This window comes from Pan paniscus, chromosome 1 (assembly GCF_029289425.2).
Source record: "Pan paniscus chromosome 1, NHGRI_mPanPan1-v2.0_pri, whole genome shotgun sequence".
In the NCBI taxonomy this organism is placed as follows: Eukaryota; Metazoa; Chordata; class Mammalia; order Primates; family Hominidae; genus Pan; species Pan paniscus.
This window is the reverse complement of record NC_073249.2, coordinates 217,984,607-218,000,135: the sequence shown is the minus strand read 5'-3', so window position 1 is coordinate 218,000,135 and position 15,529 is coordinate 217,984,607. Positions and strand designations below refer to the sequence as shown.

The window sequence follows — 15,529 nt, the reverse complement described above, 5'->3', positions numbered from 1 at the left end:
TTTCTTCTGCATTTATTAGCTAGAATTTTTCTGTAAAGAACTTACCCTCAGCCGGGTGCTGTGGCTCACACCTGTAATCCTAGCACTTTGGGAGACTGAGGTGGGCGGATCATCTGAGGTCAGGAGTTTGAGACCAGCCTGGCCCACATGGTGAAACCCTGTCTCTACTAATAATACAAAAATTACCCGGGCGTGGTGGTGGGCTTCTGTAATCCCAGCTACTCGGGAGGCTGAGGCAGGAGAATTGCTTGAATCCCGAAAAAGGAGGTTGCAGTGAGCCAAGATCATGCCACTGCACTCCAGCCTGACCTGGGTGACAGAGTGAGACTCCATCTCAAAAAAAAAGAAAAGAGAAAAAAAAGAACTTACTTTCATTGACTATTTGGTTATCCTGGAATATTTTATACAGGCTATACAGACTAGATGTATGCTTAATTCTGTTTTATTTGCTGTTTTCAGGATAATGCATTTTCTTCCCTCTGTAACCATTGATCTGTTAATGAAGTTTTTTTAAAAAAAGTATCGTAAGCTTATGAATTTATATATTTGATTTTTAAAAATCAATTTGCAGTATTTTTTACATGTTAGGAACAAGAGAACGTTCTTGCTATTGGAAGTGACGTTGAAAGTCATGCTTTAGAGGGGTTGATCTTGCAACAGGGTTAAGCAGTGGTTTAAAGCAGTGCTTTTTAGCTGGGTATTTGTAACATAATCTTTGAAAATTAACCCAAATCAACAAATCCATATCTGGGGCCTATCTAGACTGGGAGAGTCTAGACTCCTTTGTTTTTCAAAAGGCCCCCGTGTCATTCTGTTTCATACAACTCTGTTTAAGGACTATTGGATCAAAGACTAAAAGCCCAAAGAACAGTCCAGCTATTGCAATTATCCTAGGTATGTGGTAGTAAGGACATGGATTGAGGTAATATCAGTGGGAATAAGAGGAAGGGAGGGATAGAATAAAGCGACTTTATATCTTAGAAGTTTCCATATGGTATTTTGTGAATAATGTTGGTAATAATACAAGGTTTCAAAGAGTAGTGACAAAGATGACTCCAACATTTATGGTATCGGGGCCTGGGAGAATACTGTTGATAGGGAAGATTGGCAGAGATTGCTAGTTTAGGGGAGAAGATAATGGTTTTTTGGACATGAGGAGAGTTAAGATGATGGCTGTATTTCAGAGGGAACTTGGGGAGGTTGCAATGTGTTTTATGTCTTGCTTTTTCTGAATGTGTCATTCATTCTCTTGGCATAGTACTCAACTAGTGAATATAAGTCATGCTCCATTGATTGGGAAGGTTAATAAATGCTAAGTTTTCATTTGATACATGTGATCATAAAAATATTTGATATTTAAATAAAGAAGCATCAGTTTAATGTAAAATAAAATGGCAAACAGACTAGAAAAAACATTGTAGCAAATAGAAAAAGATTAATATAAAAATATGTAAACATTTAAAAAAACAAAAAAATCAGTAAACTAGGCAAAGGACTTAAACAGATAATTCTCACAACTGGGAAATGTATGTCATTCATTTCATCAACATTTACTGAGCTCTTATGTCAGGTACTGTTGTAAGTGCTAGCAAACGAGACAGGAGATCTCTGAGCATTCTGGTGGTAGAGTGAGAGACAGACAGTGTGAGAGATGGACAATAGACATGCTCCAGAAAACAAGAATTTCAAATAGCGATAATGCTATTAAGAAAATTAGGGGCCAGACAGCCGGGTGCGGTGGCTCATGCCTGTAATCCCAGCACTTTGGGAGGCTCAGGCGGGTGGATCACGAGGTCAGGAGATCGAGACCATCCTGGCTAACATGGTGAAACCCCATCTCTACTAAAAAAAAAAATTAGCCAGGCGTGGTGGCAGGCACCTGTAGCCCCAGCTACTCAGGAGGCTGAGGCAGGAGAATGGCGTGAACCTGGGAGGCGGAGTTTGCAGTGAGCCGAGATCGCGCCACTGCACTCCATCCAGCCTGGATGATGGAGTGAGACTCCGTCTCAAAAAAAAAAAAAAAAAAAAGAAAAGAAAAGAAAATTAGGGGCCAGACGTGGTGGCTCACACCTATAATCCCAGCACTTCGGGAGGACAGACTGGGCAACATAACAAGACTTTGTCTCTACAAATAAAATAAAATATTAGTTGGGTGTGTTGGTGTGTGCCTGTAGTCGCAGCTATTTCGGAGGCTGAGGTGGGAGGATCACTTGAGCCCAGGAGTTCAAGGTTACAGTGAGCTATGATTGTGCCACTGTACAGTAGCCTGGACGGGTAGGGCATTGAGGTAGAGAGTGACTTTGGTTTTTATGTTATTTATTTATCCTGTTCTCGGGAACACATTGGTTATGGTGTTGTGTAGTTGGAGGTTAGCATTCCTAATTATCTGGAAAAAATATTGGTCAGATTTAAGTTCTGTTGTGGTTCCTGATAATTGGATTCGTAATTACTTTTCTTTTTTAGATTTTTCCTTTGTTTGGTTATTCTTGAAAAAGATTTTATATTGGATAGAGTGTAGAGTTTTTCCTAACTAGAAAAATTGGTTGTTTTTTTCTTCTTTCTTTTTTTTTTTTTGAGATGGAGTCTCACTCTGTGACCCAGGCTGGAGTGCAGTGGTGCGATCTCAGCTCACTGCAACCTCCACCTCCTGGGTTCAAGTGATTCTCCTGCCTCAGCCTCTTGAATAGCTGGGATTACAGGTGCGTGCCACCACGCCTGGTTAATTTTTGTATTTTTAATAGAGACGGGGTTTCACCATGTTGGCTAGGCTGGTCTTGATCTCCTGACCTCAAGTGATCCACCCATCTCGGCCTCCCAAAGTGCTGGGATTACAGGCGTGAGCCACCGCACGCGGCCGGTTGTTTCTTACAGAAGTTACTTACTTGGATTCTTTTCACACAGTAGTGTTGGCTTTGTTCTGTTGGGAGGGAAACTATTCCTCTAAAAAATGTTCACATTTTTCCTATTACTTCATTCAGTAGTGAAATGTAATGATTTGACTCTGCCATGAGTCAGTGGCATATCTGAGGGATCTTTGAAGTTAAAGGAAATTGGCCAGGCGCAGTGGCTCACGCTTATAATCCCAGCACCTTGGGAGACCGAGGCAGGTGAATCTGAGGTGAGGAGTTCGAGACCAGCCTGGTTGACATGGTGAAACCCCGTCTCTACTAAAAATACAAAAATTAGCTGGGCGTGGTGGCGTATGCCAGTAATCCCAGGTACTCAGGAGGCTGAGGCAGGAGAATTGTTGAATCCGAGAGGCAGAGGTTGCAGTGAGCCGAGGTCGTGCCATTGCACTCCAGCCTGGGCGACAAGAGCAAAACTCCGTCTTAAAAAAACACAAAACAAAAGAAAACCCAGAAGTTAAAGGAAATCACTGTATAGTTAAACGAATTGACTAGAAAGTGTCTTTGTCCTTTGCTATTTAATTACACAATATATATACATCATGTAACCAAATGTTTCAAACTATAATTAATGTATGGAGAGTTCAATGCACTTTTTTTTTTTTTTTTTTGTGAGATGGTGTCTTGCTTTGTTGCCCAGGCTGGAGTGCAGTGGTGGGATCTCAGGTTCATTGCAGCCTCCACCTCCTGGGTTCAAGCAATTCTCCTGCCTCAGCCTCCCTAGTAGCGGGGATCACAGGCGCATACCACCATGCCTGGCTAATTTTTGTATTTTTAGTAAAGATGGGGTTTTACCATGTTGGCCAGGCTGGTCTCGAACTCCTGACCTCAAGTGATCTGCCCAACTTGACTTCCCAAAGTGCTGGGATTACAGGCATGAGCCACCATGCCTGGCCCAATGCACTTCTTTAAAGAGAAGTAGTAAGTGGTTTGCACGTGGAAAGTTATCTGTTTAAGAAACTTCTTTAGCCAATAAACATTTTGTGTTTTTCATTTATTATTGAAGATCGATCCAGAAACACACACAGAGAGAGATACCTGTTACTTTGTAGTTACGTTTTTTATTAATAAATAGGGACTTTTTAGGTATAAGAAGGAGATAATAGAAAGGGAAAACAAATTTTAGTCTTTAATTTTCTATTTAATAATTTACTGTTGGGAATATAAGATTTGTTGGGGAGGCCAGGCACAGTGGTGTGTGCCTGTAGTCTGAGCTACCTGGGAGACTGAGGCAGGAGGATCACTTGAACCCTGGAGTTCAAAACCAAAATAACAAGACCCCATCTCTTAAAAAACAAAACAAAACAAAACAAAAGATTTGCACGGGAGAAAAGGGATGAATATCGTTTTTATAAATGGAAACAGAAATAGAACTAAGATAGTAGTTCTTATGCTTAAGTTAGCCAGTTCTTGCTTTAATTCTGACTACCTCATATGGAATTTTTTTCTTTTCAAAGGAAACTTGGCTGTAACTTCAAAAGAAGATTTGATTCTTTATTTCTGGACTGCATATATATATATAACAAGGCCATTAAAATGTCAGGAGCCTCAGTGAAGGTGGCTGTCCGGGTAAGGCCCTTCAATTCTCGAGAGACCAGCAAGGAATCCAAATGCATCATTCAGATGCAAGGCAACTCGACCAGTGAGTACATGTTGTTTTCTCTCAGCTGTGTATCTTACTTTCCTTTCTTCTTTCCCTGTCGTCTTGCTGTGTTCAGAATAGATGAACATCTGTATGTTAACACTTTGAACTTTGCTATTCTGAATGATCCATTGAATGTATTCCCCTCTGTGATATTTGCTATAGTATATTTAAATATGGACTATTTATTTTACCCTGTACAATTGAGAAACCCTGAATAACAACTAATTTAGCAAGTGTTTATGCTTATTAAGTTGAAATTTTAATGATAATAAAGGTATAAACAGTGCTTTTTGCCAAGTCCTAATGTGAAATATACCTATTGAGGCTGCAAGATTCATTGTTTTTCTTTCTAGATTTTAAATAATACTTGATTTTGCCAAGATGATCTTAGAACTTTTCAGTGATTCTTTGAGTTGAACAATAGATATAATATAGAGTAAACTTATACATTATTACTAAAGTTATCAGTAATTGCTTCATAGTTTGTTTCTCTATAGAATTGCTTAGGTGAAAAATGACTTAAGTTGTTTCTTTTATACCTGCATTACCAAATTTCTTGATATGGTTCCATAGGCAAATTATCAATTAAAATAGAGGTAGGCTCTACTGTCTTTAAATCTGTAATTTTGTGATAACAGAAGAATCGTCACCCTTTCAGGCACAAGTTACTGCTGAAGTACACATTCTAACCTCATTAGCTTGTGCTCCATTTGCCAACGTTCTGTGTAGAGGAGTCTACTGGTGGAAATGTTTGTTCCACCAAAATCTAGCTAGATATTGCAGCCCACATTTCAGGTAGTTCACATACAACTTTGAATGCTCCACTGCTTATACTCTTCTCTGAACTTGACAGATAAGGGCTTGCAACAATCTTTTTTTAAAAAAACATTTGAAGGCCGGGTGTGGTGGCTAATGCCTGTAATCCCAGCACTTTGGGAGGCCAGGGCAGGAGGATTACTTGAGTCCAGGAGTTGAGGCTGCAGTGAGCTGTATTCATGTCACTGCACTCCAGACTTGGCAATAGAGCAAGACCCTGCTTCAAAAAAAAGGGTCTGTTTTTGAGACCCCATATATATATTTAAAAAAATTTAAAAGTAGAAGGCTAAACAGCTGTACCGTTGTAGTTCACTCTTCTATGTCAACATTGCCAACAGTTCTGTGAATTATATCGTATGAAAAATTGTCAAAGAAAAAGAGATGCAAAAGTCAACATTGAATTGAATACTTTAAATCGGTGAACTTTATGGTATATAAATTGTATCTCAATAAAGCTTTTTTTTTTTTTTTCTTTTTTGAGATGGAGTCTCACTGTGTCACCCAGGCTGGAGTGCAGTGGCATGATCTCAGGTGCCTGCCACCACACCCGGCTACTTTTTGTATTTTTAGTAGAGACAGGGTTTCACCATGTTGGCCAGGCTGGTCTCAAACTCCTGACCTGAGGTGATCCACCCGCCTCGGCCTCGCAAAGTGCTGGGATTACAGGCGTGAACCACCGCGCCTGGCCAAGTTTTGGTTTCCTCAACTATAAACTGGAGGTAATATTACATATTTTACTTATATATATGGCTACCAAAGAGGGTTGTTTTCAGCACAATGCTGAATTCCTAGTGGCTTTTCCACCATAATTTGTCCAAAACCTTTCTAGGGAATAGGCCGAGTGGCTCTGCTTTGCCTTGAGTATCCTTTCCATCCCTACTATCGGATTTGCAAGTTTGCTGTAATGTTAGGCTGTAGGGATCACAGAGTTATACCATGGGACCCTGCCCTTAAGGGACTTTTTTTTTTTTTTAAGATAGAATCTCACTCTGTCATCCAGGCTGGAGTGCATTGGTGTGATCTCGGCTCACTGTAACCTCTGTCTCCTGGGTTCAAGTGATTCTCCTGCCTCAGCATCTTGAGTAGCTGGGATTACAGGCACCCACCACCATGCCTGGCTAATTTTTGTGTTTTTAGTAGAGATGGAGTTTCACCATATTGGCCAGCCTCATCGCAAACTCCTGACTTCAAGTGATCCACCTGCCTTGGCCTCCCAGAGTGCTGGGATTATAGGCATGAGCTGCCGCGCCTGGCTGTTTTTTTTTTTTGTTTGTTTTTTCTTTTTTTTTTTTTTGAGACAGGGTCTCGCTCTGTCACGCAGGCTGGAGTGCAGTGGTGCAATCATGGCTTACTGCAGCCTTGACCTTCCAGGCTCTATCAATCCTCCTGTCTCAGCCTCCCAAGTAGCCGGGGCTACAGGCATGTGCCACTATGCCTGGCTAGTTTTTTTCTATTTTCTGTAGAGACGGGGACTCACTATATTGTGTAGGCTGGTCTTGTATTCCTGGGCTCGAGTGATCCTCGCCTTGGCCTCCCAAAGTGTTGGGATTGCAGGTATGAGCCACTGTACCCAGCCTCCCTTAAAGAGTTTTTAAAGTTTATGGTTGGAGAGACTAGACATACTAAAATAATTTCTTTTCTTTTTCTTTTTTTTTTTGAGACGGAGTCTTGCTCTGTCACCCAGGCTGAAGTGCAGTGGCTGGTCTCCCACTCCTGATCTGAAACCTCCGCCTCTCGGGTTCAAGCGATTCTTCTGCCTCAGCCTCCTGAGTAGCTGGAATTACAGGCACCTGTCACCACACCTGGCTAATTTTTGTATTTTTAGTAAAGATGGGGTTTCACCATGTTGGCCAGGCTGGTCTTGAACTCCTGACCTCAGGTCATCCGCCTGCCTCAGCCTCCCAAAGTGCTGGCATTACAGGCGTGATACACCGTGCTCGGCCAAAATAATTTCAATACAGGATAAAAAGTGATCGAAGTGTTAATTACCATAACAAAGGATTATTATTTTATTTTATTTTTTGAAACAGGATCTCACTCTTGTTACCCAGGCTGGAGTACAGTGGCACCATCTCAGCTCACTGCAACTTCCGCCTCCTGGGCTCAAGTGATCCTCCCACCTCAGCCTCCCTAGTAGTTGGGACCACAGGTGCACAGCACTATGCCCAGCAAATTTTTGTAGTTTTAGTAGAGGTGGGGTCTCACCATGTTGCCCAGGCTGGTCTCCCACTCCTGAGCTCAAGCAGTCCACCTGCCTTGGCCTCCCAGAGTGCTGGGATTATGGGCATGAGCTGCTGCACCCAGCCAAAAAAAAGGATTATTAAAAAGTATAGGCCAGGTGCAGTGGCTCATGCCTGTAATCCCTGCACTTTGGGAGGCCGAGGTGGGTGGATCACCTGAGGTCAGGAGTTCAAGACCAGCCTGACCAACATGATGAAACCTCGTCTCTACTAAAAATACAAAAAATTAGCTGGGCGTGGTGGAGTGTGCCTGTAATCTCAGCTACTCAGGAGGCTGAGGCAGGAGAATCACTTGAACCCGGGAGGTGGAGGTTGCAGTGAGCCAAGATCACACCACTGCACTCCGGCCTGGGCAACAAGACCAAAACACTGTCTCAAAAAAAAAAAAAAAAAAAAGCATAAATGAGAGTTTGGCAGAAAGCAAATATAAGGATTTATTGATGATATTCCATTTAAGCTGGACCTTGGGATGTAAGATTTAAACTAAACATATAGTATATTTGGGCCGGGCACAGTGGCTCAAGCCTCTAATCCCAGCACTTTGGGAGGCTGACGCGGATGGATCACGAGGTCAGAAGTTTTGAGACCAGCCTGGCCAATATGGTGAAACCCCATCTCTACTAAAAATACAAAAATTAGCCGGACGTGGTGATGCGTGCCTGTAGTCCCAGCTACTCAGGAGGCTGAGGCAGAAGAATCGCTTAAACCCTGGAGGCGGAGGTTGCAGTGAGCTGAGATCATGCCACTGCACTCCAGCCTGAGTGGCAGAGCAAGACTCCATCCCAAAACAACAACAACAACAACAACAACAACAAAAACCCATATAGTGTATTTGGGAAAAATTTCAGAATTGTAGCTTATTACAGCTTATTAGTGGCAGTGTTAGGACTAGATAATGGTACTCCTACCCTCAGCTGATTATAACACATTGTTTCCCTGCATGTACAATTTCGGCAGGAGTAATTTGTGACTTTTAAATTAGCATTAGTCTACTGAAACAAAAATCCTCAGTAGGTTAATCAGCCTTGCAAAAATGCGGGTTAGTTTTCTAGCTAAATACTTTGTCCTGGCTCAGAGATTTACAGTCAGTTTGGTTCCTTTGAAAGGTATCTGTTCTTGGAAGGCAATTAATCATATGAGAACCATTATATCTATTGTATGAGGAACTTTTTTCTGTAGAATATTTGCATTTTCCGTGTTCTACTTGTTTTCTGTTTCTGTTTTCAGCCTTCTATGGCAATTTCTTAGTAATTTGACTAATATGTATGCCAAGTAATTTTTAAGTGAGAGATTTTTAACATTTGTGTGAAAGATGATATTTTAGAAAGTATTATTGGCTTGTTTTTTTTTTTTTTTAAACACCATTGGGCTTAGATTGGAAGTGGGCATGCATTTTGAACATAGACTTGTTGGAAATGAATATGCTGTACACATGTGTTAGCTGCATTAAAAAGGCTGCTTTGCTGGCAAGCTGGCCTGGACTGTTGCTCACAAGGATTATAACTGATTGCAGATGGAATGCACTAGAATGTTTCTGCCATAAACTCTCTTATGAAAAAGTAGAAGAGTATGAAGAGTACTTTAGGGAATGTGCTAAATCTGAAAACTGAGAAGTAGCTATTTTATTTAAGCACTTTCTGGTCTTGGAGGAAATATTCTCCATGGCACAAATAAATGTTACTGCCTTGACATTTTGGAGTCCCAAGCACATGCAAATGGCTCTGTTCAATAATATCCCATTATATTCCAAGGTTCTCCCACTTGAGAAGCATTTCTTATTGTCTAATTACTTGGTAAAAAGGGAAATGAGCCAAAGTGAATGATCTAACCGCTTACATTTATGGTTAGGTTATTTGTGTAAACCTGGAGACATTAAACCTGTATAAATGCACTCAAAAACAGGAAGTAGATAAAATTGGTTTTCACTTATAATATGAGGTACACTCCATCAAGTGACTGAACTGTGATATTTTACTTTATTTTTACCCACAAATTGTCTCTTGCCCTTTGGTGAATTTTGTTCATATATTTAACAACCTTCCTTTGCCAGGACCTTTTATTTCCCCAGTGCCCAATCTTGGTTGGGATAGAAGTAGCCCTGACTTTTTTTTCCTGTTTATTACTCATATTATATGTCTTATAGGCTTTTCATTCACGCATACATTTCTAAACCAAATGCCGCACAGCGTAACTGATACAAATAATGATTTCATGTCCACTATTGAAAATTTGGGGGTGGGTGTAGTGACTCAATGCCTGTAATCCCAGTACTTTGGGAGGCTGAGGCAGGTGGATTGCTTGAGTCCAGGAGTTTGAGACCAGCCTGGGCAACATGGCGAAACCCTGTCTCTACAAAAAATACAAAAAAGCTAGCTGGGTGTGGTGGTGCGCACCTGTAGTCGTAGCTACTAGGGAGGCTGAGGTGGGAGTATCACTTGAGCCCTGGAGGTCAAGGCTGCGGTGAGCCGTGATCACGCCACTGCGCTCTAGCCTGGGCAATGGAGTGAGACACTGTTTCAGGAAAAAAGAAAGAAAGAAAGAAAATTTGGGATGGAGGAAGGGCAACATGGAGATTTGGAAAGGAAGAGTTTAGAAAGTAATGCATTTAGGCTGGACACAGTGGCTCACTCCTATAATCCTAGCACTTTGGGAGGCCAAGTCGGGTGGGTCACCTCAGGTCAGGATTTAGAGACCAGCCTGGGCAACATGGTGAAATCTCATCTGTACTAAAAATACAAAAATTAGCCAGGTGTGGTGGTGGGCACCTGTAATCCCAGCTAATGGGGAGGCTGAGGCAGGAGAATAACTTGAATCTGGGAGACGGAGGTTGCAGTGAACTGAGATGGAGCCATTGCACTCCATCCTGGGCGACAAGAGCAAAACTTTGTCTCAAAAAAAAAAAAAAATACAGAAAGTAATGCATTTAGGCCAGGTGTGATGACTCATACCTGTAATCTCAGCACTTTGGGAGCCTGAGATGCGCAGATTGCTTGAGCTCAGGAGTTCGAGACCAGCCTGGGCAACATGGCAAAACCCTGTCTCTACCAAAAATACAAAAAATTAGCTGAGCATGGTGGTGCGCGCCTGTGGTTGCAGCTACTCCAGAGCCTGAGGTGGGAAGATTTCTTGAGCCTGGGAGGTGGAGGTTGCAGTGAGGGAAGCTTGTGTCGCTGCACTCCAGCCTGGGTGAGACAGTGAGACCCCATCCAAAAACAACAACAACAACAACAAAAAACACCAAAAGAAAGTAATGCATTTAAATTTGTATACTTTTTTTAGTATAAATTACTATAACCACATGAAAATAAATGTAAATGCATGCAAATTATGAACATTGTGAATAATAAACGAGAAAGAAAAGTCATCTGTATTCTTACCTCCTTAACCACAGTGTACTACTGCTTTTGATGGATTTTTTTGGTACTTTTTTCTTTCAGTTTTTTTGTTTTTGGTTTTTTTGAGACAGAGTCTCGCTCTATCACCCATGCTGGAGTGCAGTGGTGCAATCTTGGCTCACTGTAGCTTCCCCCTCCCTGGCTGAAGCAGTGCTCCCACCTCAGCCTCTCCAGTAGCTGGGACCACAGTCCTGTGCCACCACACCTGGCTAATTTTCGTATTTTTTGTAGAGAGAGTTTCTACAAAAAACCATGTTGCCCATGCTGGTCCCAACTCTTGGGCTCAAGTGATCTGCCCGTTCTTTCAGTTTTGATGAATACAGACACAAGCAAAATTATTTCCAATGTCACCACGCAGAGAGAACTACCATTAACATCTGGATCTGTATTCCTCTAATCTTTTCCTTGCATTTTACACATATTAAGATTTTTATGTAATTGGATTATATGTACTGTTTTTAGTTTGCTTTTTCTATCTTCTAATTTTTCTATTCTATTGCTGCTGAACAAATTATTTTCTAATATTTTTAATGTTACTATTTTTCTATACAACTTTTGAAATTTTGTAATATGGGTATATTACAACTAGTTTTGTTGGTTTTTTTAAAAGTGTAATTATATGCTTTAATATTCAGGACCAACGTTGGAACACAAATGTGTTCCTAGATATTGAACCGTTTTCATTTTTATTTTTTATTTTATTTTATTATTATTATTTTTTTGAGACGGAGTCTTGCTCTGTAGCCCAGGCTGGAGTGCAGTGGCACAGTCTCGGCTCACTGCAACCTCTGCCTCCCGGCTTCAAGGGATTCTCCTGCCTCAGACTCCTGAGTAGCGAAGACTACAGGCGCCCACCACCATGCCTGGCTAATTTTTTTTTGAGATGGAGTCTTGCTCTGTCACCCAGGCTGGAGTGCAGTGGCGCAATCTTGGCTCACTGCAAGCTCTGCCTTCTGGGTTCATGCCATTCTCCTGCCTCAGCCTCCCGAGTAGCTGGGACTACAAGCGCCCGCCACCATGCCTGGCTAATTTTTTTGTATTTTTAGTAGAGATGGGGTTTCACCGTGTTAGCCAAGATGGTCTTGGTCTCCTGACCTCGTGATCGGCCCGCCTCGGCCTCCCAAAGTGTTGGGATTACAGGCATAAGCCACCATGCCCAGCTGCTAATTTTTGTATTTTTGGCAGAGACAGGGTTTCCCCATATTGGCCAGGCTGGTCTTGAACTCCTGACCTCGTGATCCGCCCGCCTCAGCCTCCCAAAGTGCTGGGATTATAGGCGTGAGCCACCACACCCTGCCAAACCTTATTTATTTATTTATGAGGCGGAGTCTCACTTTGTTGCCCAGGCTGGAGTGCAGTGGTGCGATCTGAGCTCACTGCAACCTCTGCCTCCCAGGTTCAAGTGATTCTCCTGCCTCACCCTCCCAAGTAGCTGGGACTACAGGTGGGTGCCACCATACCTGGCTAATTTTGTATGTTTAGTAGAGGTGGGGTTTCACCATGTTGGCCAGTCTGGTCTCAAACTCCTGACCTCAAGTAATCTGCCTGTCTTGTCCTCCCAAAGTGCTAGGATTAAAGCCATGAGCCACCATACCCGGCCTGAACCATTTTTAATTCCATAGTGATCTAGAAGTGCCATCGTAAATAGCACTCAGAGTGCAGAAAGGGGATTGCATAGAGTTGGATGGCTAGAAGATGTTATGGAAATTACCTTAAATATTGTTTTCTTCTTGTGATATATCCATTACTTTCAATAACATGAAAAATCAATATAAAAATGGATTGAATGGATTTAAGAATTTATGGGTAGTTCATTTTTTTTTTTTTTTTTGGTAGAGACAGGGTTCTCACTTTGTTGCCCAGGCTGGTCTTGAATTCCTGGCCCCAAGTAATCCTCCTACCTTGGCCTCCTAAAATGCTGGTATTACAAGTGTGAACCACCACACCTGGCCCTCATTTCTTAAATATTCCTCAAGAACATGATTTCAGTAGCTGCTTAATATTCTATTCTATTTATGAACCATACTTCATTTATATTCATCCTCTGTTATCAGACACTTGAGCCTTAGGTTCTTCATTTATTGAGTGGAAATATTGCTGATGCCTTCCCAGTCTGCTGTCTCAGGTTGTGAGGATCAAATGAAATCATGTATACTATATAGCATACTATTTTAAAAATTATGTAAGTTGTTCTTGTGGTTAGTTGTGTGTGTGTGTGTGAGACGAGGTCTTGCTCTGTTGCGCAGACTGAATGCAGTGGCACAATCATGACCCACTGCAGCCTCAACCTCCTGGGGCCAAGTGATCCGCCTACCTCACTCCCCTAGTAGCTGGGGCTACAGCCACCACACCCAGCTAATTTTTAATTTTTTTGGAGCGATGGAGTCTCACTATATTGCCCAGGCTGGTCTTGAACTCCTGGGCTGAAGGGATCCTCCTGCCTCAGCCTCCCAAAGTGCTAGGATTACACGCATGAGCCACCATGCCAAGCCTGTGGTTAGTTTTAGTGTCTAAATTTTCAGTGGGAATATAAGTTTAAAGGCAGAAATAATTGAACCTATCACTAAGTTGGAGGCAGTTTTTGCTATTGTGTATTCGGAGTTTCTTTTTATTACATGATATAATTTAATAAGCTTCTTTAGCTAAATAAATATTTTTCACATCAAAATGGCTAAGAGAAGTACTGGAAAAAATCATCTTGGTGGAAACGTCCTCTTTCTTTGTGCTTTGCATGTTGTTGTTGTAGTCTTTGAGATTGTCATAATTAAAATCCAAAGTAAACTTTGTGCTGCCTTTATATATGCATTTGTTGGTTTCTCATAGGAGAAAGCAACCATGCCCAATTTTTTTTTTAATGCCTTCTTTGCAACTCTCAAGAGGTGTTTTGGAGTTCATTTTTAAAAGTCTAGCCAATATCGTGGTGGTGATTGCTTTTGGTAGTTGCCTAGTGAAGTGCGAAGTGGTGTAATGGCAGCTAGCAAAGTCTGGAATGCAGTTCACAAGACCGTGAAAGGGATGCTACTTCTGTCTCTATGTCAGACAAAGTGGGCATTCATAGTTCAGTTTTCGGTAGTACCTGTTTATCAAGGAATGTGCATTGTATAGGTGAAAGCTGTTCTTAGTTGTGGTGTTTAGGGATGAATGCCTTGTACATACATACAGGTGATAAGAATAAGAAATACGAAGTTAGGTTTTTGAGAGCACCTATAGGAAATTAGGTTTTTGTTATTCAGCAAGCCTAGGTGTCAAAGCTTTCAGAGAGATTTTAGTATTGTCTTAGATAGAGATAAATAATCAAAGCAATGTGATGACTATTAGGAGAGCACCGAGAAAGGGCGTCTAAATACACTCATGCATTGAGAAATGTGTCGGTAGGTGATTTTGTTGTGCAAACAGCATAGAGTGTACTTACACAAACCTACAGGGTGTAGCCTACTCCATACGTAGGCTCTGTGGTATAGCCTGTTGCTCCTAGGCTGTAAACCTGAATGGCATGTTACTGTACTGAATACTGTAGGAAATTGTAAGACATTGGTGGTATTTGTGGATCTAAACATATCTAACCATAGAAAGGGTACAAATATGATAGTAACAATACGATATTATTAATATAATCTTTTTTTTAGACGGAGTCTTGCCCTGTCACCCAGGCTGGAGTGCAATTGTGCAATCTTGGCTCGCTGCAACCTCCGCCTCCTGGGTTCAAACAATTCTCCTGCCTAAGCCTCCCAAGTAGCTGGGATTACAGGTGCCCACCACCATGCCCAGCTAATTTTTGTATTTTTAGTAGTGACAGGGTTTCACCATGTTGGCCAGGCTGGTCTCAAACTCCTGACCTCGTGATCTGCCCGCCTCAGCCTCCCAAAGTGCTGGGATTACAGGCGTGAGCCACTGCGCCCAGCCTATTAATATAATCTTATGGGACCACTCATATATGTGGACCTTCATGTATGCAGCCCGCTGATGGACAGGTCGTTATGTGGTGCATGACTTGTAATTGAGAAGGATGGCAGGGAAAGGTAGGTCATGTCTGAGAAGCCCTTTTGGTTTTGGCTTACCAGAAAACTGTGGGGCCGGAAGTATCAGAAGCAACACAGTGAGGAAATGATTTAACTACACTTAGTCTTTCCGCACCACATTGTTCCGGTCTGTTACTGACACATGTTCCTTTAGCTGTGAATAAACTTGAGGAGGCAAAATGGGAGATTTTACAATTCCTTTTAGGCCAGGTGTGGTGGCTCACGCCTGTAATCCCTGCACTTTGGGAGGCCGAGGCAGGTGAATCACTTGAGCTCAGGAGTTCGAGACCAGACTGGCCAACATGGTGAAACCCCGTCTCTACTAAAAATACAAAAAAATTAGCTGGGCCTGGTGGCACATGCCTGTGATCCTAGCTACTCAGGAGGCTGAGGTGGGAAGAACGCTTAAACCTGGGAGGCAGAGGTTGCAGTGAGCCAAGTTCGTGCCACTGCACTCCAGCCTGGGTGACAGAACAAGACTGCGTCTCAAAAAACAATTGCCTTTTAG

The 15,529-nt window shown here is 42.0% G+C and overlaps 1 protein-coding gene across 19 annotated transcripts in view; it reads left to right on the top strand.

The window, feature by feature from the left end:
* The window catches only part of KIF1B (kinesin family member 1B), a 211,485-nt gene that overhangs the window by 18,013 nt on the left and 177,943 nt on the right, over positions 1–15,529 (top strand). For all 19 annotated transcript variants that reach the window (XM_063594801.1, XM_063594790.1, XM_063594798.1 and 16 more), the window contains exon 2: positions 4,364–4,548. In XM_063594801.1, the coding sequence (XP_063450871.1) occupies positions 4,443–4,548 (106 nt within the window). In that variant the 5' untranslated portion in view covers positions 4,364–4,442. The remainder of the gene's footprint in view (positions 1–4,363; positions 4,549–15,529) is intronic.